We start from the raw sequence: 26,468 nt of genomic DNA, 5'->3' as shown, positions 1-26,468 counted from the left end.
GAAGCCCTCCCTCCCATTCTAGAAGCCCTCCCTCCCATTCTAGAAGGCCTCCCTCCCATTCTAGAAGCCCTCCCTCCCATTCTAGAAGCCCTCCCTCCCATACTAGAAGCCCTCCCTCCCATACTAGAAGCCCTCCCTCCCATTCTAGAAGGCCTCCCTCCCATTCTAGAAGGCCTCCCTCCCATTCTAGAAGGCCTCCCTCCCATTCTAGAAGCCCTCCCTCCCATTCTAGAAGCCCTCCCTCCCATTCTAGAAGCCCTCCCTCCCATTCTAGAAGCCCTCCCTCCCATTCTAGAAGCCCTCCCTCCCATTCTAGAAGCCCTCCCTCCCATACTAGAAGGCCTCCCTCCCATTCTAGAAGGCCTCCCTCCCATTCTAGAAGGCCTCCCTCCCATTCTAGAAGGCCTCCCTCCCATTCTAGAAGGCCTCCCTCCCATTCTAGAAGCCCTCCCTCCCATTCTAGAAGCCCTCCCTCCCATTCTAGAAGCCCTCCCTCCCATTCTAGAAGGCCTCCCTCCCATTCTAGAAGGCCTCCCTCCCATTCTAGAAGGCCTCCCTCCCATTCTAGAAGGCCTCCCTCCCATTCTAGAAGGCCTCCCTCCCATTCTAGAAGGCCTCCCTCCCATTCTAGAAGGCCTCCCTCCCATTCTAGAAGGCCTCCCTCCCATTCTAGAAGGCCTCCCTCCCATTCTAGAAGGCCTCCCTCCCATTCTAGAAGGCCTCCCTCCCATTCTAGAAGGCCTCCCTCCCATTCTAGAAGGCCTGCATCTGTGTTCTATTTGCACAGTAATGGCCTTACTTACAGCTGGCCAGGTTTGTCTCTCTCTCTCTCCTTTCATATGAGACTGTTTAACTTGGCTTTGAGCATGAATGTTATAAAACTAGTGAGTAGTGTTTCAATTTAATAACTGTCCATTTCAAGTTGAGACATTGGATTGAAAATGGCGTCAGCCTTGCAAGTGTAATGTAGTGGTTTAAGGTCACAAATGCTTTTGAAGGACCTTTGTTGACGAAAAACGAACACATTTTCCCAAAAAGTGTTATATGCCATTACACTACAAATTATATTGTCTTATATCACAGTTTAATAATAATTTACAGTGGTTATATTCACTTTTATTCTTGTTCTAGATCTGGATTACAGCAGTGAAGCAGGGGGTGAAGGCTGGCACTTTCTTCTGGCCTGTGTAAGTCTCTCTCTCTCTCTCTCTCCCTCAATTCAATTCAATTCAAGGGGCTTTATTGGCATGGGAAACATATGTTTATATTGCCAAAGCAAGTGAAATGGATAAAGAAAAGTGAAATAGACAATAAAAATTGAACAGTAAATATTACACTCACACAAGTTCCAAAATAATAAATACATTTAAAATTTCATATTATGTCTATATACAGTGTTGTAACAATGTGCAAAAGAGTTCAAGTAAAATAAATAAACATAAATATGGGTTGTATTTACAATGGTGTTTGTTCTTCACTGGTTGCCCTTTTCTTGTGGCATCAGGTCACAAATCTTGTTGCTGTGATTGCACACTGTGGTATTTCACCCAGTAGAAATGGGAGTTTATCAAAATTGGATTTGTTTTCAAATTATTTGTGGGTCTGTCTAATCTGAGGGAAATATGTGTCTCTTAATATGGTCATACATTTGGCAGGAGGTTAGGAAGTGCAGCTCAGTTTCCACCTCATTTTGTGGGCAGTGTGCACATAGCCTGTCTTCTCTTGAGAGTCAGGTCTGCCTACGGCAACCTTTCTCAATAGCAAGGCTATGCTCACTGAGTCTGTACATAGTCAAAGCTTTCCTTAATTTTGGGTCAGTCACAGTGGTCAGGTATTCTGCCACTGTGTACTCTCTGTTTAGGGCCAAATAGCATTCTAGTTTGCTCAGTGTTTTTGTTAATTATTTCCAATTTCCAATCTCTCTCTCTCTCTCTCTCTCTCTCTCTCTCTCTCTCTCTCTCTCTCTCTCTCTCTCTCTCTCTCTCTCTCTCTCTCTCTCTCTCTCTCTCTCTCTCTCTCTCTCTCTCTCTCTCTCCCTACCCCCCACCCCCTCTCTCTCTCTCTCTCCCTACCCCCCACCCCCCCTCTCTCTCTCCATACCCCCACCCCCTCTCTCTCTCTCTGTCTACCTCTCTCTCTCTCTCCCCTTCTCTCTCTCTCTAAACCACATCTGAAAAATGTCTGTTCAAGGCCATTTGTATCATATTCCCCCCTTCTCAATGCAAAGATAATATGTCCCACGTGCTTTATCACCTCACAGCTCATAGCCTGTCAATATTCTCCTCAGAACTCTCAAGTAGTGCTGAGCGATTAACTGACATTTCGTAAATTTTTTAGGTTATTAAACAACTAATTGATCAACGTCGGTACAATTTCTTATATTCCATTTAGTATTTTTTTTTTTGTGAGCCCAACACACCGTTTCTCTAGAGCTCCAGAGTGGCGCAGTGGTCTAAGGCACTGCATCTCAGCGGTCTAAGGCACTGCATCTCAGCGGTCTAAGGCACTGCATCTCAGTGGTCTAAGGCACTGCATATCAGTGGTCTAAGGCACTGCATCTCAGTGGTCTAAGGCACTGCATCTCAGTGGTCTAAGGCACTGCGTCTCAGCGGTCTAAGGCACTGCGTCTCAGCGGTCTAAGACACTGCGTCTCAGCGGTCTAAGGCACTGCGTCTCAGCGGTCTAAGGCACTGCGTCTCAGCGGTCTAAGGCACTGCGTCTCAGCGGTCTAAGGCACTGCGTCTCAGCGGTCTAAGGCACTGCGTCTCAGCGGGTCCAAGGCACTGCGTCTCAGCGGTCTAAGGCACTGCGTCTCCAGCGGTCTAAGGCACTGCGTCTCAGCGGTCTAAGGCACTGCGTCTCAGCGGTCTAAGGCACTGCGTCTCAGCGGTCTAAGGCACTGCGTCTCAGCGGTCTAAGGCACTGCGTCTCAGCGGTCTAAGGCACTGTGTCTCAGCGGTCTAAGGCACTGCGTCTCAGCGGTCTAAGGCACTGCATCTCAGTACAGACCCGCTGTATCACAATCGGCCGTGATTGGGAGTCCCACAGGGCGGCGCACAATTGGCCCAGCGTCGTCCGGGTTTGGCCGGTGTAGGCCGTCATTGTAAATAAGAATTTGTTCTTAACTGACTTGCCTAGTTAAATAAAGGTTAAAAAAATATAATAATAATAATAATAATAATAATCATTCATGGGAGAAATCAAGTCAAGAGCTATGTGGGACGCTGGGTAGAAGGGAGTTGTAGTTTTCATTGAGCAAATATTCAACCTAGTTCAGCGCAGAAACGTGGTAATTAACTACATTGACCATAATCCATTGCGCCTGTTTTTTCCCGGGGTCAGGCAGAGATGGATACACTTTTACCCCTGCTACATTAGGTAAGATACCCACAGACCGCATGAGAGAGGAATGTACACAGCACAAAGAGAACGAGAGGGAGGTATTAGATGGTATGTCTGTTTGGCCGCTACTGCCTGAACAGAGATGAGATGATGACTTTAAGGAATTAAAAATAATAAGTAATATACGAATATTGTATTATTTCATAGTAATTTCCTTTTTTTTTTAATTGACGTCTACCCAATGTGGACCTGACAGAAACAATTTGAATATTTCAAAGTTTTGGCAATTGAATGTATACCATTTTTGGCTTGGGAATTTCCATTAAAAAGCAAAAAAATAATTGTAATGTCATTATTTCATAATGCATTTTCTTATATATTCATTTGTATCGAAAACAAAATCGAAAACGGTGTTTTTTTTTATCAAACCGGAATCGACCTAGAAAAGCACTAGTCGCTCAGCACCACTCTCAAGACAAAACAACAACAGAAACTGCTGCTATTATTTTGTCATAACACCGTTGTGGATTTCAGGTGGCTGGAAACTATATGGGCATGTTCATGTTTAGTTGTACTCTGGCTAACCCAACGCATGCAGGCAGCTAAAAAAACAACAACGCCTCACATATTCATAAAGACACAGAGGCCTTTGAGACAGACTTCAGTTCGGAGGCATAGAGCCCTAACTGTTTTGCTTAGCAATTTACTCACATTGGCCTATTAACATAAAGTGGGGTGCCTGCCTGTGAACTTGGCCAGCTGGGGGACTCCTTCAAAACATAGCAGTACCAAAGTGCATTTCAAGGTGCACTTCCTGTGGTAGGCCCAGGGCACAGAGGAGGAGGAGGAGGAGGAGGAGGAGGAGGAGGAGGGGGGGGTTGTTAACTTTACAGTACAGTATAAGACTGTATTATTTAACCATTGAGGTCTGGAGGAGAGGAGGTGACGGGGAGTTGTGATTGTAGCTTTGTGGAGGTCTCTGTTAAGACCAACTCCAGGGAGGTCTTAACCAACACCAGAGGGGTCGAGAAGAAGAGAAGTTAGTGGGATACGGTCTACCCCCTTCCATACCCCTAGGCACCCCCCAGCTCCCCCACAAGCCCCAGTTAGAGAGGCAAACCATGGGGTTGATGGTTGGCAGCTGTGCCTGGTGGGCTGGAGGATGGAGATCTGTAGGTGGCCCACCGCTCTACAGGACAAGAACAGGAGGGGAGGCTTTGCGGTTCAAAGGCTTACAGGGGGGAAGGAGAGTGTTGTATCCTCCGACTTTATAGGCCGATTATAATGTATTTAATGGTTCTAATCTGGCCGCTTTCCTGGATGCAAACAGAGAGGATCAAATGAGGTGTTGTAATACATAGTAAATCATTGATACACAGCATCCCAGACATAATAAATCATTGATACACAGCACCCCAGACACAGTAAAGCATTGATACACAGCATCCCAGACATAGTAAATCATTGATACACAGCATCCCAGACATAGTAAATCATTGATACACAGCACCCCAGACACAGTAAATCATTGATACACAGCATCCCAGACATAGTAAATCATTGATACACAGCACCCCAGACACAGTAAAGCATTGATACACAGCACCCCAGACACAGTAAAGCATTGATACACAGCACCCCAGACACAGTAAAGCATTGATACGCAGCACCCCAGACACAGTAAAGCATTGATACGCAGCACCCCAGACACAGTAAAGCATTGATACGCAGCACCCCAGACACAGTAAAGCATTGATACGCAGCACCCCAGACACAGTAAAGCATTGATACACAGCATCCCAGACACAGTAAATCATTGATACACAGCACCCCAGACACAGTACATCATTGATACACAGCACCCCAGACACAGTAAATCATTGATACACAGCACCCCAGACACAGTAAATCATTGATACACAGCATCCCAGACACAGTAAATCATTGATACACAGCACCCCAGACACAGTAAAGCATTGATACGCAGCACCCCAGACACAGTAAAGCATTGATACGCAGCACCCCAGACACAGTAAAGCATTGATATGCAGCACCCCAGACACAGTAAAGCATTGATACACAGCACCCCAGACACAGTAAAGCATTGATACACAGCATCCCAGACACAGTAAATCATTGATACACAGCACCCCAGACACAGTAAAGCATTGATACGCAGCACCCCAGACACAGTAAAGCATTGATACGCAGCACCCCAGACACAGTAAAGCATTGATACGCAGCACCCCAGACACAGTAAAGCATTGATACGCAGCACCCCAGACACAGTAAAGCATTGATACTCGGCACCCCAGACACAGTAAAGCATTGATACTCGGCACCCCAGACACAGTAAAGCATTGATACGCAGCACCCCAGACACAGTAAAGCATTGATACGCAGCACCCCAGACACAGTAAAGCATTGATCGCAGCACCCCAGACACAGTAAAGCATTGATACGCAGCACCCCAGACACAGTAAAGCATTGATACACAGCACCCCAGACACAGTAAAGCATTGATACGCAGCACCCCAGACACAGTAAAGCATTGATACGCAGCACCCCAGACACAGTAAAGCATTGATACGCAGCACCCCAGACACAGTAAAGCATTGATACGCAGCATCCCAGACACAGTAAATCATTGATACACAGCACCCCAGAAAACAGTCAATCATTGATACACAGCATCCCAGAAAACAGTCAATCATTGATACACAGCATCCCAGACACAGTAAATCATTGATACACAGCATCCCAGACACAGTAAATCATTGATACACGGCACCCCAGACACAGTAAATCATTGATACACAGCACCCCAGACACAGTAAAGCATTGATACACAGCATCCCAGACACAGTAAATCATTGATACACGGCATCCCAGACACAGTAAATCATTGATACACAGCACCCCAGACACAGTAAATCATTGATACACAGCATCCCAGACACAGTAAATAATTGATACATAGCACCCCAGACACAGTAAATCATTGATACACAGCATCCCCAGACACAGTAAATCATTGATACACGGCACCCCAGACACAGTAAATCATTGATACGCAGCACCCCAGACACAGTAAAGCATTGATACGCAGCACCCCAGACACAGTAAAGCATTGATACGCAGCACCCCAGACACAGTAAAGCATTGATACACAGCACCCCAGACACAGTAAAGCATTGATACGCAGCACCCCAGACACAGTAAAGCATTGATACGCAGCACCCCAGACACAGTAAAGCATTGATACGCAGCACCCCAGACACAGTAAAGCATTGATACGCAGCATCCCAGACACAGTAAATCATTGATACACAGCACCCCAGAAAACAGTCAATCATTGATACACAGCATCCCAGACACAGTAAATCATTGATACACAGCATCCCAGACACAGTAAATCATTGATACACAGCATCCCAGACACAGTAAATCATTGATACACGGCACCCCAGACACAGTAAATCATTGATACACAGCACCCCAGACACAGTAAAGCATTGATACACAGCATCCCAGACACAGTAAATCATTGATACACGGCATCCCAGACACAGTAAATCATTGATACACAGCACCCCAGACACAGTAAATCATTGATACACAGCATCCCAGACACAGTAAATAATTGATACACAGCACCCCAGACACAGTAAATCATTGATACACAGCATCCCAGACACAGTAAATCATTGATACACAGCACCCCAGACACAGTAAATCATTGATACACAGCACCCCAGACACAGTAAATCATTGATACTCGGCACCCCAGACACAGTAAATCATTGATACACAGCATCCCAGACACAGTAAATCATTGATACACAGCACCCCAGACACAGTAAATCATTGATACACAGCATCCCAGACACAGTAAATCATTGATACACAGCACCCCAGACACAGTAAATCATTGATACACAGCACCCCAGACACAGTAAATCATTGATACTCGGCACCCCAGACACAGTAAATCATTGATACACAGCATCCCAGACACAGTAAATCATTGATACACAGCACCCCAGACACAGTAAATCATTGATACACAGCACCCCAGACACAGTAAATCATTGATACACAGCACCCCAGACACAGTAAATCATTGATACACAGCACCCCAGACACAGTAAATCATTGATACTCGGCACCCCAGACACAGTAAAGCATTGATACACGGCATCCCAGACACAGTAAATCATTGATACACGGCATCCCAGACACAGTAAATCATTGATACACGGCATCCCAGACACAGTAAATCATTGATACACGGCATCCCAGACACAGTAAATCATTGATACACAGCATCCCAGACACAGTAAATCATTGATACACAGCATCCCAGACACAGTAAATCATTGATACACAGCACCCCAGACATTGTTAGTGAATTACATTTTGTCCTCCACATAATGACCTCAGCTGATGTGTCTTTCCAGTTCCATCCCATTGGAGAGGAGAGTCCTGACCATGCTGCAATGGCTTCACCTGCCAGACGGAGAGAGGTAAATCAGCTTATTTGATTCTCTTCTTTAGGCTGTTGCTATCTGCAGTGATATATCAGCAGTAAATCCCATTCTTTACATGATTGCAATATATCCGTTCTATGCTTAGCAAGTAAGTAAGTTGTGACTTTGCTCCCATATCCTAGCCCTGCGTTGAGACCTAGGGGTGGTCTAGTATACAAGGCCAATCTAAGCTTCCCTTCCACCTGCGTTGAGACCTGGGGGTGGTCTAGTATACAAGGCCAATCTAAGCTTCCCTTCCACCTGCGTTGAGACCTAGGGGTGGTCTAGTATACAAGGCCAATCTAAGCTTCCTTCCACCTCGTTGAGACCTGGGTCTAGTATACAAGGCTAATCTAAGCTTCCCTTCCACCTGCGTTGAGACCTAGGGGTGGTCTAGTATACAAGGCCAATCTAAGCTTCCCTTCCACCTGCGTTGAGACCTGGGGGTGGTCTAGTATACAAGGCCAATCTAAGCTTCCCTTCCACCTGCGTTGAGACCTGGGGGTGGTCTTGTATACAAGGCCAATCTAAGCTTCCCTTCCACCTGCGTTGAGACCTGGGGGGTGGTCTAGTATAGCAAGGCCAATCTAAGCTTCCTTCCACCTGCGTTGAGACCTGGGGGTGGTCTAGTATACAAGGCCAATCTAAGCTTCCCTTCCACCTGCGTTGAGACCTAGGGGTGGTCTCAGTATACAAGGCCAATCTAAGCTTCCTTCCACCTGCGTTGAGACCTGGGGGTGGTCTAGTATACAAGGCCAATCTAAGCTTCCTTCCACCTGCGTTGAGACCTGGGGGTGGTCTAGTATACAAGGCCAATCTAAGCTTCCCTTGACCTGCGTTGAGACCTGGGGGTGGCTCTAGTATACAAGGCCAATCTAAGCTTCCTTCCACCCTGCGTTGAGACCTAGGGGGTGGTCTAGTATACAAGGCCAATCTAAGCTTCCCTTCCACCTGCGTTGAGACCTGGGGGTGGTCTAGTATACAAGGCCAATCTAAGCTTCCCTTCCACCTGCGTTGAGACCTGGGGGTGGTCTAGTATACAAGGCCAATCTAAGCTTCCCTTCCACCTTTTATGTTTCAGGCCATATGTGTATGCCATGCACTCTGAACAGCCGGATACGTTTGGCCACAAGCTGGGGCCCATGAGCACTGAGGTGAGCTGGGGCTGGGGCTGGGGCTGGGGCTGGGGCTGGGGATGGGGCTGGGGCTGGGGATGGGGCTGGGGATGGGGCTGGGGATGGGGCTGGGGATGGGGCTGGGGCTGGGGCTGGGGCTGGGGATGGGGCTGGGGATGGGGCTGGGGATGGGGCTGGGGCTGGGGTTGGGGATGGGTCTGGGTCTGGGTCTGAGGCTGAGGCTGAGGCTGGGTCTAGGGAGGCTGGGTCTAGGGCTGGGTCTGGGGGAGAGACGGTTGTGGTTGTGGTCCAGACTACCGGGACCTGAGCATGTGTTAAGCAGGACTCACTACAGCAGCACTCACTACAGCAACGCTCACTACAGCAGCGCTCACTACAGCAGCACTCACTACAGCAGCACTCACTACAGCAGCACTCACTACAGCAGCGCTCACTACAGCAGGACTCACTACATCAGCGCTCACTACATCAGCGCTCACTACATCAGCGCTCACTACATCAGCGCTCACTACAGCAGCGCTCACTACAGCAGCACTCACTACAGATGTAGGTAGTTACATACAGAACACTGTAGCACAAACACTGTCATTCTGTTTCACCTGTCCAGCCCTAGGACAGCCCCAAACTAACCCAGGCATGTACATGCATGACCAGTACAGGGTGGAATTGATGAACCATTTTCTAGAGATTGTGATTGTGTTCTGTTAATTGTCTAATAATGATTAGGTATTTTGATGATCCGTACAGGGATCAATACTCTTACGATATTCCCTGATCATTGTGATTGCTATGTGAATATTGATCAGTGTATATTCTGTGCTGCAGCTGAACAACCCTCTGAAGGAGATTGATAAGATCATTGGTCAGCTGATGGACGGCCTGAAACAGATGAAACTCCACCGATGTGTCAACATCATCATGGTGGGAGATCACGGTACTGCTGCACAACCGCCGTGCACCTTCTCAACACACACCAACTCTACCTACTCTATACACACCAACTCTACCTACTCTATACACACCAACTCTACCTACTCAACACACCAACTCTACCTACTCTATACACACCAACACTAACTACTCTATACACACCAACTCTACCTACTCTATACACACCAACTCTACCTACTCTATACACACCAACTCTACCTACTCTATACACACCAACTCTACCTACTCTATACACACCAACTCTACCTACTCTATACACACCAACTCTACCTACTCTATACACACCAACTCTACCTACTCTAACTCTACACACCAACTCTACCTACTCTATACACACCAACTCTACCTACACTATACACACCAACTCTACCTACTCTACCTTACACACCAACTCTACCTACTCTATACACACCAACTCTACCTACTCTATACACACCAACTCTACCTACTCTATACACACCAACTCTACCTACTCTATACACACCAACTCTCCTCTACCTATACACACCAACTCTACCTACTCTATACACACCAACTCTACCCTACTCTATACACACCAACTCTACCTACTCTATACACACCAACCTCTACCTACTCTATACACACCAACTCTACCTACTCTATAGCACACCAACTCTACCTACTCTATACACACCAACTCTACCTACTCTACACACACCAACTCTACCTACTCTATACACACCAACTCTACCTACTCTATACACACCAACTCTACCTACTCTATACACACCAACTCTACCTACTCTATACACACCAACTCTACCTACTCTATACACACCAACTCTACCTACTCTATACACACCAACTCTACCTACTCTATACACACCAACTCTACCTACTCTATACACACCAACTCTACCTACTCTATACACACCAACTCTACCTACTCTATACACACCAACTCTACCTACTCAACACACACCAACTCTACCTTCTCTATACACACCAACTCTACCTACTCTATACACACCAACTCTACCTACTCTATACACACCAACTCTACCTACTCAATACACACCAACTCTACCTACTCTATACACACCAACTCTTCCTACTCTATACACACCAACTCTACCTACTCTATACACACCAACTCTACCTACTCTATACACACCAACTCTACCTACCTCTATACACACCAACTCTACCTACTCTATACACACCAACTCTACCTACTCTATACACACCAACTCTACCTACTCTATACACACCAACTCTACCTACTCTATACACACCAACTCTACCTACTCTATACACACCAACTCTACCTACTCTATAGCACCAACTCTACCTACTCTATACACACCAACTCTACCTGCTCTATACACACCAACTCTACCTGCTCTAACACACCAACTCTACCTACTTCTATACACACCAACTCTACCTACTCTATACACACCAACTCTACCTACTCTATACACACCAACTCTACTCTACTCTATACACACCAACTCTACCTACTCTATACACACCAACTCTACCTACTCTATACACACCAACTCTACCTACTCTATACACACCAACTCTACCTACTCTATACACACCAACTCTACCTACTCTATACACACCAACTCTACCTACTCTATACACACCAACTCTACCTACTCTACTACACACCAACTCTACCTACTCTAACAGCACCAACTCTACCTACTCTATACACACCAACTCTACCTACTCTATACACACCAACTCTACCTACTCTATACACACCAACTCTACCTACTCTATACACACCAACTCCTACCTACTCTACTACACACCAACTCTACCTACTCTATACACACCAACTCTACCTACTCTATACACACCAACTCTACCTACTCTATACACACCAACTCTACCTACTCTATACACACCAACTCTACCTACTCTATACACACCAACTCTACCTACTCTATACACACCAACTCTACCTACTCTATACACACCAACTCTACCTACTCTATACACACCAACTCTACCTACTCTATACACACCAACTCTACCTACTCTACACACCAACTCTACCTACTCTATACACACCAACTCTACCTACTCTATACACACCAACTCTACCTACTCTATACACACCAACTCTACCTACTCTATACACACCAACTCTACCTACTCTATACACACCAACTCTACCTACTCTATACACACCAACTCTACCTACTCTATACACACCAACTCTACCTACTCTATACACACCAACTCTACCTACTCTATACACACCAACTCTACCTACTCTATACACACCAACTCTACCTACTCTATACACACCAACTCTACCTACTCATACACACCAACTCTACCTACTCTATACACACCAACTCTACTCTACTCTAACACACCAACTCTACCTACTCTATACACACCAACTCTACCTACTCTATACACACCAACTCTACCTACTCTATACACACCAACTCTACCTACTCTATACACACCAACTCTACCTACTCTATACACACCAACTCTACCTACTCTATACACACCAACTCTACCTACTCTAACACACCAACTCTACCTACTCTATACACACCAACTCTACCTACTCTATACACACCAACTCTACCTACTCTATACACACCAACTCTACCTACTCTATACACACCAACTCTACCTACTCTATACACACCAACTCTACCTACTCTATACACACCAACTCTACCTACTCTATACACACCAACTCTACCTACTCTATACACACCAACTCTACCTACTCTATACACACCAACTCTACCTACTCTATACACACTCAACTCTACCTACTCTATACACACCAACTCTACCTACTCTATACACACCAACTCTACCTACTCTATACACACCAACTCTACCTACTCTATACACACCAACTCTACCTACTCTATACACACCAACTCTACCCTACTCTATACACACCAACTCTACCTACTCTATACACACCAACTCTACCTACTCTATACACACCAACTCTACCTACTCTATACACACCAACTCTACCTACTCTACACACACCAACTCTACCTACTCAATACACACCAACTCTACCTACTCTATACACACCAACTCTACCTACTCTATACACACCAACTCTACCTACTCTATACACACCAACTCTACCTACTCTATACACACCAACTCTACCTACTCTATACACACCAACTCTACCTACTCTATACACACCAACTCTACTCTACTCTATACACACCAACTCTACCTACTCTATACACACCAACTCTACCTACTCTATACACCAACTCTACCTACTCTATACACACCAACTCTCACCTACTCTATACACACCAACTCTACCTACTCTATACACACCAACTCTACCTACTCTATACACACCAACTCTACCTCAAAACTCTATACACACCAACTCTACCTACTCTTACACACCAACTCTACCTACTCTATACACACCAACTCTACCTACTCTATACACACCAACTCTACCTACTCTATACACACCAACTCTACCTACTCTATACACACCAACTCTACCTACTCTATACACACCAACTCTACCTACTCTATACACACCAACTCTACCTACTCTATACACACCAACTCTACCTACTCTACACACACCAACTCTACCTACTCTATACACACCAACTCTACCCTACTCTATACACACCAACTCTACCTACTCTATACACACCAACTCTACCTACTCTATACACACCAACTCTACCTACTCTATACACACCAACTCTACCTACTCTATACACACCAACTCTACCTTCTCAACACACACCAACTCTACCTACTCTATACACACCAACTCTACCTTCTCAACACACCAACTCTACCTACTCTATACACACCAACTCTACCTACTCAACACACACCAACTCTACCTTCTCTATACACACCAACTCTACCTACTCTATACACACCAACTCTACCTACTCATACACACCAACTCTACCTACTCTATACACACCAACTCTACCTACTCTATACACACCAACTCTACCTACTCTACACACCAACTCTACCTACTCTATACACACCAACTCTACCTACTCTATACACACCAACTCTCTACCTACTCTATACACACCAACTCTACCTACTCTATACACACCAACTCTACCTACTCTATCACACACCAACTCTACCTACTCTATACACACCAACTCTACCTACTCTATACACACCAACTCTACCTACTCTATACACACCAACTCTACCTACTCTACACACACCAACTCTACCTACTCTAACACACCAACTCTACCTACTCTATACACCCAACTCTACCTACTCTATACACACCAACTCTACCTGCTCTATACACACCAACTCTACTCTACTCTATACACACCAACTCTACCTACTCTATACACACCAACTCTACCTACTCTATACACACCAACTCTACCTACTCTATACACACCAACTCTACCTACTCTATACACACCAACTCTACCTACTCTATACACACCAACTCTACCTACTTCTATACACTGCACCAACTCTACCTACTCTATACACACCAACTCTACCTACTCTACACACACCTACTCCTATACACACCAACTCTACCTACTCTATACACACCAACTCTACCTACTCTGTACACACCAACTCTACCTACTCTATACACACCAACTCTACCTACTCTATACACACCAACTCTCCTACTCTATACACACCAACTCTACCTACTCTATACACACCAACTCTACCTACTCTATACACACCAACTCTACCTGCTCTATACACACCAACTCTACCTACTCTATACACACCAACTCTACCTACTCTATACACACCAACTCTACCTACTCTACACACACCAACTCTACCTACTCTCATACACACCAACTCTACCTACTCTATACACACCAACTCTACCTACTCTATACACACCAACTCTACCTACTCTATACACACCAACTCTCCACCTACTCTAACACACCAACTCTACCTACTCTATACACACCAACTCTACCTACTCTATACACACCAACTCTACCTACTCTATACACACCAACTCTACCTACTCTACACACCAACTCTACCTACTCTACACACACCAACTCTACCTACTCAATACACACCAACTCTACCTACTCTATACACACCAACTCTACCTACTCTATACACACCAACTCTACCTACTCTATACACACCAACTCTACCTACTCTAACACACCAACTCTACCTACTCTATACACACCAACTCTACTTACTCTATACACACCAACTCTACCTACTCTATACACACCAACTCTACCTACTCTATACACACCAACTCTACCTACTCTATACACACCAACTCTACCCTACTCTACACACACCAACTCTACCTACTCTATACACCCAACTCTACCTACTCCATACACACCAACTCTACCTACTCTATACACACCAACTCTACCTACTCTATACACACCAACTCTACCTTCTCAATACACACCAACTCTACCTACTCTATACACACCAACTCTACCTACTCTATACACACCAACTCTACCTACTCTATACACACCAACTCTACCTACTCTACACACACCAACTCTATACACACCAACTCTACCTACTCTATACACACCAACTCTACCTACTCTATACACACCAACTCTACCTACTCTATACACACCAACTCTACCTACTCTACACACACCAACTCTACCTACTCTATACACACCAACTCTACCTACTCTATACACACCAACTCTACCTACTCTATACACACCAACTCTACCTACTCACACACCAACTCTACCTACTCTATACACACCAACTCTACCTACTCTATACACACCAACTCTACCTACTCTATACACACCAACTCTACCTACTCTATACACACCAACCTCTACCTACTCTATACACACCAACTCTACCTACTCTATACACACCAACTCTACCTACTCTATACACACCAACTCTACCTACTCTATACACAACTCTACCTACTCTATACACACCAACTCTACCTACTCTATACACACCAACTCTACCTACTCTATACACACCAACTCTACCTACTCTATACACACCAACTCTACCTACTTCATACACTCCAACTCTACCTACTCTATACACACCAACTCTACCTACTCTATACACACCAACTCTACCTACTCTATACACACCAACTCTACCTACTCTATACACACCAACTCTACCTACTCTATACACACCAACTCTACCTACTCTATACACACCAACTCTACCTACTCTATACACACCAACTCTACCTACTCTATACACACCAACTCTACCTACTCTATACACACCAACTCTACCTACTCTACTACACACCAACTCTACCTACTCTATACACACCAACTCTACCTACTCTATACACACCAACTCTACCTACTCTATACACACCAACTCTACCTACTCTATACACACCAACTCTACCTACTCTATACACACCAACTCTACCTACTCTATACACACCAACTCTACCTACTCTATACACACCAACTCTACCTACTCTATACACACCAACTCTACCTACTCTATACACACCAACTCTACCTACTCTATACACACCAACTCTACCTACTCTATACACACCAACTCTACCTACTCTATACACACCAACTCTACCTACTCTACACACACCAACTCTACCTACTCTATACACACCAACTCTACCTACTCTATACACACCAACTCTACCTTCTCTATACACACCAACTCTACCTACTCTATACACACCAACTCTACCTACTCAACACACCAACTCTACCTACTCAACACACCAACTCTACCTACTCTATACACACCAACTCTACCTACTCTATACACACCAACTCTACCTACTCTATACACACCAACTCTACCTACTCTATACACACCAACTCTACCTACTCTATACACACCAACTCTCCACCTACTCTATACACACCAACTCTACCTACTCTATACACACCAACTCTACCTACTCTAACACACCAACTCTACCTACTCTATACACACCAACTCTACCTACTCTAACACACCAACTCTACCTACTCTATACACACCAACTCTACCTACTCTATACACACCAACTCTACCTACTCTATACACACCAACTCTACCTACTCTATACACACCAACTCTACCTACTCTATACACACCAACTCTACCTACTCTATACACACCAACTCTACCTACTCTATACACACCAACTCTACCTACTCTATACACACCAACTCTACACTCTATACACACCAACTCTACCTACTCTAACACACCAACTCTACCTACTCTATACACACCAACTCTACCTACTCTATACACACCAACTCTACCTACTCTATACACACCAACTCTACCTACTCTATACACACCAACTCTACCTACTCTATACACACCAACTCTACCTACTCTATACACACCAACTCTACCTACTCTATACACACCAACTCTACCTACTCTATACACACCAACTCTACCTACTCTATACACACCAACTCTACCTACTCTATACACACCAACTCTACCTACTCTATACACACCAACTCTACCTACTCTATACACACCAACTCTACCTACTCTACACACACCAACTCTACTCTACTCTATACACACCAACTCTACCTACTCTATACACACCAACTCTACCTACTCTATACACACCAACCTACCTACTCTATACACACCAACTCTACCTACTCTATACACACCAACTCTACCTACTCTATACACACCAACTCTACCTACTCTATACACACCAACTCTACCTACTCTATACACACCAACTCTACCTACTCTATACACACCAACTCTACCACTCTATACACACCAACTCTACCTACTCTATACACACCAACTCTACCTACTCTATACACACCAACTCTACCTACTCTATACACACCAACTCTACCTACTCTATACACACCAACTCTACCTACTCTACACACACCAACTCTACTCTACCTAACACACCAACTCTACCTACTCTATACACACCAACTCTACCTACTCTATACACACCAACTCTACCTACTCTATACACACCAACTCACCTACCTATACACACCAACTCTACCTACTCTATACACACCAACTCTACCTACTCTACACACACCAACTCTACCTACTCTATACACACCAACTCTACCTACTCTACACACACCCAACTCTACCTCACTCTATACACACCAACTCTACCTACTCTACACACACCAACTCTACCTACTCTATACACACCAACTCTACCTACTCTATACACACCAACTCTACTCTACTCTATACACACCAACTCTACCTACTCTATACACACCAACTCTACCTCACTCTACACACACCAACTCTACCTACTCTATACACACCAACTCTACCTACTCTATACACACCAACTCTACCTACTCTATACACACCAACTCTACCTACTCTACACACCAACTCTACCTACTCTATACACACCAACTCTACCTACTCTATACACACCAACTCTACCTACTCTATACACACCAACTCTACCTACTCTATACACACCAACTCTACCTACTCTATACACACCAACTCTACCTACTCTATACACACCAACTCTACCTACTCTATACACACCAACTCTACCTACTCTATACACACCAACTCTACCTACTCTATACACACCAACTCTACCTACTCTATACACACCAACTCTACCTACTCTACACACACCAACTCTACCTACTCTATACACACCAACTCTACCTACTCTATACACACCAACTCTACCTACTCTATACACACCAACTCTACCTACTCTATACACACCAACTCTACCTACTCTATACACACCAACTCTACCTACTCTATACACACCAACTCTACCTACTCTATACACACCAACTCTACCTACTCTATACACACCAACTCTACCTACTCTACACACACCAACTCTACCTACTCTATACACACCAACTCTACCTACTCTACTACACACCAACTCTACCTACTCTATACACACCAACTCTACCTACTCTATACACACCAACTCTACCTACTCTATACACACCAACTCTACCTACTCTAACACACCAACTCTACCTACTCTACACACACCAACTCTACCTACTCTATACACACCAACTCTACCTACTCTATACACACCAACTCTACCTACTCTATACACACCAACTCTACCTACTCTATACACACCAACTCTACCTACTCTATACACACCAACTCTACCTACTCTATACACACCAACTCTACCTACTCTATACACACCAACTCTACCTACTCTATACACACCAACTCTACCTACTCTATACACACCAACTCTACCTACTCTATACACACCAACTCTACCTACTCTATACACACCAACTCTACCTACTCTATACACACCAACTCTACCTACTCTATACACACCAACTCTACCTACTCTATACACACCAACTCTACCTACTCTATACACACCAACTCTACCTACTCTATACACACCAACTCTCACCTACTCTATACACACCAACTCTACCTACTCTATACACACCAACTCTACCTACTCTATACACACCAACTCTACCTACTCTATACACACCAACTCTACCTACTCTATACACACCAACTCTACCTACTCTATACACACCAACTCTACCTACTCTATACACACCAACTCTACCTACTCTATACACACCAACTCTACCTACTCAACACACCAACTCTACCTACTCTATACACACCAACTCTACCTACTCTATACACACCAACTCTACCTACTCTATACACACCAACTCTACCTACTCTATACACACCAACTCTACCTACTCTATACACACCAACTCTACCTACTCTATACACACCAACTCTACCTACTCTATACACACCAACTCTACCTACTCTATACACACCAACTCTACCTACTCTATACACACCAACTCTACCTACTCTATACACACCAACTCTACCTACTCTATACACACCAACTCTACCTACTCTATACACACCAACTCTACCTACTCTATACACACCAACTCTACCTACTCTATACACACCAACTCTACCTACTCTACACACACCAACTCTACCTTCTCTATACACACCAACTCTACCTACACTATACACACCAACTCTACCTACTCTATACACACCAACTCTACCTTCTCTATACACACCAACTCTACCTACTCTACACACCAACTCTACCTACTCTATACACCAACTCTACCTACTCTATACACACCAACTCTACCTACTCAACACACACCAACTCTACCTTCTCTATACACACCAACTCTACCTACTCTATACACACCAACTCTACCTACTCTATACACACCAACTCTACCTACTCTATACACACCAACTCTACCCTACTCTATACACACCAACTCTACCTACTCTATACACACCAACTCTACCTACTCTATACACACCAACTCTACCTACTCTATACACACCAACTCTACCTACTCTATACACACCAACTCTACCTACTCTATACACACCAACTCTACCTACTCTATACACACCAACTCTACCTACTCTACACACCAACTCTACCTACTCTCTACACACCAACTCTACCTACTCTATACACACCAACTCTACCTACTCTATACACACCAACTCTACCTACTCTATACACACCAACTCTACCTACTCTATACACACCAACTCTACCTACTCTATACACACCAACTCTACCTACTCTATACACACCAACTCTACCTACTCTACACACACCAACTCTACCTACTCTATACACACCAACTCTACCTACTCTATACACACCAACTCTACCTACTCTATACACACCAACTCTACCTACTCTATACACACCAACTCTACCTACTCTATACACACCAACTCTACCTACTCTATACACACCAACTCTACCTACTCTATACACACCAACTCTACCTACTCTATACACACCAACACTACCTACTCTATACACACCAACACTACCTACTCTACACACACCAACTCTACCTACTCTATACACACCAACTCTACCTACTCTATACACACCAACTCTACCTACTCTATACACACCAACTCTACCTACTCTATACACACCAACTCTACCTACTCTATACACACCAACTCTACCTACTCTACACACCAACTCTACCTACTCTATACACACCAACTCTACCTACTCTATACACACCAACTCTACCTACTCTATACACACCAACTCTACCTACTCTATACACACCAACTCTACCTACTCTATACACACCAACTCTACCTACTCTATACACACCAACTCTACCTACTCAACACACCAACTCTACCTACTCTATACACACCAACTCTACCTACTCTATACACACCAACTCTACCTACTCTACACACACCAACTCTACCTACTCAATACACACCAACTCTACCTTCTCAATACACACCAACTCTACCTACTCTATACACACCAACACTACCTACTCTATACACACCAACTCTACCTACTCTATACACACCAACTCTACCTACTCTATACACACCAACTCTACCTACTCAACACACCAACTCTACCTACTCTATACACACCAACTCTACCTACTCTATACACACCAACTCTACCTACTCTATACACACCAACTCTACCTACTCTATACACACCAACTCTACCTACTCTACACACACCAACTCTACCTACTCTATACACACCAACTCTACCTACTCTACACACACCAACCTCTACCTACTCTATACACACCAACTCTACCTACTCTATACACACCAACTCTACCTACTCTATACACACCAACTCTACCTACTCTATACACACCAACACTACCTACTCTATACACACCAACTCTACCTACTCTATACACACCAACTCTACCTACTCTATACACACCAACTCTACCTACTCTATACACACCAACTCTACCTACTCTACACACACCAACTCTACCTACTCTATACACACCAACTCTACCTACTCTACACACACCAACTCTACCTACTCTATACACACCAACTCTACCTACTCTATACACACCAACTCTACCTACTCTATACACACCAACTCTACCTACTCTACACACACCAACTCTACCTACTCTATACACACCAACTCTACCTACTCTATACACACCAACTCTACCTACTCTACACACACCAACTCTATACACACCATAACTATGCCTCCTCTATACACACCAACTCTACCTACTCTATACACACCAACTCTACCTACTCTATACACACCAACTCTACCTACTCTACACACACCAACTCTACCTACTCTATACACACCAACTCTACCTACTCTATACACACCAACTCTACCTACTCTATACACACCAACTCTACCTACTCTATACACACCAACTCTACCTACTCTATACACACCAACTCTACCTACTCTATACACACCAACTCTACCTACTCTATACACACCAACTCTACCTACTCTACACACACCAACTCTATACACACCATAACTATGCCTCCTCAATACACACCATAACTATGCCTCCTCTATACACACCAACTCTACCAGCTGTGTTTTTAATCAATACTACTCAACCTTTCCCCAATATGAAACCTGTTCTAACTCTTTGTTTCGGAGGGTTGGGATAAAGTAGAAGCCTGGTGTAGAGGGCATCCTGCAGGAGCTGCAGGTCCTGACGGAGATCATCGTGGCCCGGTCGGCCTTGTTCATGCAGCTGTTGGGAGCGGGCAGTCAGACAGACAGACAGCTTTAGGATGAAAATATTTTTTGTTGTCCCACAGCTGATTTGGAAATGGTTTTCTTTCTGCTTTGCTTTGGCTGGCAAGTGAGCTGTGTTTGTCACATACGCCTAGAATAACATTGCAGGACTGCGGTTGGGTTCGGGACCAGTTCTTGCGTTAGCGGGTGGGGGTCGGACAGAAAGCCAGCGGGTGTGGGCGGTAGAGGGATAAATAGATCAATCCTCTGCTGACCTCTAGACCAGGGGTGTCAAACTCATTCCATGGAGGGCCGAGTGTTTTTTCCTTTCAATTAAAGACCTAGACAACCAGGTGAGGGGAGTTCTTTACTAATTAGTGACCTCAATTCATCAATCAAGTACAAGGCAGGACCGAAAAACCCTCAGACACTCGGTCCTCCACGGAATGAGTTTGACACGTGCTCTAGACAACGTCCATTTCTTTCTGACTATGGACAATCAAGTCACCTTCTTCTTCTTCTTCGTTCTGGAGTGATTTAAAGTATGTTCTGAACATGTGTTCCTCAGGTATGGAGGAGGCTCACTGTGACAGGACAGAGTTCCTCAGCTCATACATGCCGTCCACTGTTGATGACATCATCCTGATCCCCGGCTCCCTGGGCAGGATCCGCTCCAGGTACCCCAACAACCCCAAATGTGAGCGTTGGTTTGTTTGTTTGAATGGTGTATTGATTGATTGATTGATAGATTGATTGACTGACCATTTAAAAACACAATACTGTTTTGAAGAACACGCATTAATAAAATCATTGAGGATTACCCAACTAACCAACTACAAATTCCCAACTAAATTCAGAGTCCTATTTCCATTGTGGTCCTCATAGGCTGCATTTAGACAGGCAGACCAATTCCTCCAGTTACTGGAAAGTCTGCAGTGAAAGACAGAGTACTGTATCTCAGTGACCCTGGCCTGATCCTTGGACTGGGTCACATGGCCAGGTCAGGCAAGGCAACAATAACATAACTTTACTGTGTATCTTTCTGCTCTGAAGAGCACGCCTCCTCCCCAGACTAGGTTGATGTGTCCCTTCTGATCCAGTTATGAACTGAGTCCTCAGTACAGTCGAACGAGGCACATTTCCTAACAGTCGACAGTAAATTAGAACACTTTGTCTTTTTTCAGATGATGCAAAATCGGTTGTTGCAAATCTTACGGTGAGTATTATACACATTGTATTTCCATGCACATTGTCTTCTCTGAGTCATTGTTCTGACCAATATTCATATCTGTGTTGTCGTGTCAGAAGGTGAAGGTGAAAAATCCTGAATGATAGTTGATGAAATAGTGGTGACAGAGTTCTACTACTGAGCACCTGGAATCATGTTATTCTGCCCCCTCAGTGTAAAAAAACGGACCAGCACTTCAAGCCCTATCTGAAGCAGCATCTCCCCAAGCGCCTTCACTACACCAACAACAGGAGAATAGAGGATATCCATCTGTTAGTGGAGAGAAAGTGGCACATCGCAAGGTTATACCCTCTCTCTCTCTCTCTCTCTCTCCTCTCCTCTCCTCTCCTCTCCTCTCTCTCTCTCTCTCTCTCTCTCTCCTCTCTCTCTCCCTCTCCTCTCCTCTCCTCTCCTCTCCTCTCCTCTCCTCTCCTCTCCTCTCCTCTCCTCTCCTCTCCTCTCCTCTCCTCTCCTCTCCTCTCTCTCTCCTATCCTCTCCTTCTTCCTCTTCTCCTCCTTCTCCCTCTTCCTTCTCCCTATCCTGTCTCCTCTCTCTGTATCCTCTCTCTGTCCTATTGGCGGTGTCCTATTGGCGGTGTTCTATTGGTGTGTCCTATTGGCGGTGTCCTATTGGTGTGTCCTATTGGCGGTGTCCTATTGGCGGTGTCCTATACCTGGACAGACTCTGTATGTTTGTCATCATCAGTCCCAGTGTTGGTCAGACCCAGTGGAAGGTTCTCACTCCTAGTGTAAACCCATGAGGTAATGTCTGTCTGTCTGTCTGTCTGTCTGTCTGTCTGTCGCGGACAACAACTGAAAACAAATCAATGGTTGAAAGACGGAGAGGGACGGAGAGGAGAGGGATGGTTAAGGATAAGCCAGCTCCATGGGGATGTCACCCTCTTTGAGTTGGCACGCCACAGAGCTAAATGAAAGAGCTCTTTGAGATCCCTCCTCCTGCCTGCTAAGATATAGACTCGTTTAATCGCTGGCACCATGAGTTGTGAACTTAATGCTTTCTGAGTGAGAAATTCCTACCCTCCTGCAGCTTTGCAGCTAGCTAGCAGAGTAAAACAGTCTTTTAAATTAAATACCCAAATGAAGTGCAATATTTGTTAGCCGTTTTCCCTGCCGTTGGTGATTTTCCCTTACACAGACACCACTGACTGTAGTGCTTAATGCACGCTCAATAAAAAAGTGTCTGTATTTTCAATTACATGGCTTTTGAGGGGAATGTGGTGGTGTGGGGTTGGCCTTTGGCCGAACTGAATCCTTTAACTTGGGTCTATAAGGATTTCAGTGTGTTACTGTGTGATGTAGGGCTGTATCTGTGTGGTCTGGTTTTAATCAAATCAATGTTATGAAAATCAGACACAATTTCCTTGAATGTTTATCTAGGCTGCACATTGTCTTCATCCTCGGTGAGGAAATGTAGATAGTTCAAATTATTGAAACCTTCAATTGTCTGATGTTGTAAAAGTTCTTTTTTGCATCATGGTTGCTTGTCTTCATGTAACTTCAAAGCCTTTTTATTTATTTATGAATGCATAACGCTGTCTGTCACAGGAAGTCTCCAGAAGGAGGAAAGAGGCACCCTGGGAAATGTGGTTTTGCAGGAGATCACGGTTATGACAACAAGATAAACAGCATGCAGGTATGCTAGTTTTATCCTCATCTTGATTTATCAACAAGTGATTTATAACAATTAATTATTAATCATTACCTTATCCTGTTCTTGTTCTTTAGACAATTTTCTTGGGATATGGACCTATGTTTAAATTCAAGACCAAAGTGCCAGTTTTTGAAAACATTGAACTTTACAATGTCATGTGTGGTAAGGCATCTTTTCCATGTATAATTTTTTTACTTGAGGGAGGCACAGCATTCGTCACCCCATACTCAGACGTTATGGACAGTGAAGTTGCATTGAATTGACTTGAGATCTTTACTGTAGTCATACAATGTGATATGATACGATAAAATACTTTATTGTCCGGTTTTCATGGAACAGATCTGCTTGGCCTGAAGCCTGCCCCTAACAACGGGACTCATGGCAGTCTGAACCACCTGTTGAAGAGCCCGGTCCACAAACCCACAATGCCAGAGGAGGTGTCTAGACCCACTCCCTCAGGTCCCATCATTACTCTGACCGATGACTTAGGCTGCAGCTGTGATGACAAGGTCAGCTACAGAACACCACAGCTCGTATAGCCATAGAGATAGATACTGTATCACTATAGAGATAGATACTGTATCACTGTCGAGATAGATACTGTATCACTGTAGAGATAGATACTGTATCACTGTAGAGATAGATACTGTATCACTGTAGAGATAGATACTGTATCACTATAGAGATAGATACTGTATCACTGTAGTTATATACTGTATCACTGTAGAGATATATACTGTATCACTATAGTTATATACTGTATCACTGTAGAGATAGATACTGTATCACTATAGTTATATACTGTATCACTGTAGAGATAGATACTGTATCACTGTAGAGATAGATACTGTATCACTGTAGAGATAGATACTGTATCACTGTAGAGATAGATACTGTATCACTGTAGAGATAGTTACTGTATCACTGTAGAGATAGATACTGTATCACAATAGAGATAGATACTGTATCACTGTAGAGATAGATACTGTATCACTGTAGAGATAGTTACTGTATCACAATAGAGATAGATACTGTATCACTGTAGATATAGATACTG

The 26,468-nt window shown here is 44.3% G+C and overlaps 1 protein-coding gene across 2 annotated transcripts in view; it reads left to right on the top strand.

Annotated features, from left to right (window-relative positions):
- The window catches only part of LOC121542748 (ectonucleotide pyrophosphatase/phosphodiesterase family member 2-like), a 48,277-nt gene that overhangs the window by 8,882 nt on the left and 12,927 nt on the right, over positions 1–26,468 (top strand). For both annotated transcript variants that reach the window (XM_041852272.2, XM_041852270.2), the window contains exons 9-18: positions 1,132–1,187; positions 7,803–7,868; positions 8,953–9,025; positions 9,833–9,941; positions 23,080–23,208; positions 23,696–23,727; positions 23,914–24,041; positions 25,306–25,393; positions 25,486–25,573; positions 25,751–25,920. In XM_041852272.2, coding sequence (XP_041708206.1) covers positions 1,132–1,187; positions 7,803–7,868; positions 8,953–9,025; positions 9,833–9,941; positions 23,080–23,208; positions 23,696–23,727; positions 23,914–24,041; positions 25,306–25,393; positions 25,486–25,573; positions 25,751–25,920 — 939 coding nt within the window. The remainder of the gene's footprint in view (positions 1–1,131; positions 1,188–7,802; positions 7,869–8,952; positions 9,026–9,832; positions 9,942–23,079; positions 23,209–23,695; positions 23,728–23,913; positions 24,042–25,305; positions 25,394–25,485; positions 25,574–25,750; positions 25,921–26,468) is intronic.

This window comes from Coregonus clupeaformis, unplaced genomic scaffold (assembly GCF_020615455.1).
Source record: "Coregonus clupeaformis isolate EN_2021a unplaced genomic scaffold, ASM2061545v1 scaf0146, whole genome shotgun sequence".
Taxonomy (NCBI): Eukaryota; Metazoa; Chordata; class Actinopteri; order Salmoniformes; family Salmonidae; genus Coregonus; species Coregonus clupeaformis.
The sequence above is the reverse complement of the archived record's forward strand: the minus strand, read 5'-3'. Positions and strand labels throughout refer to the sequence as shown.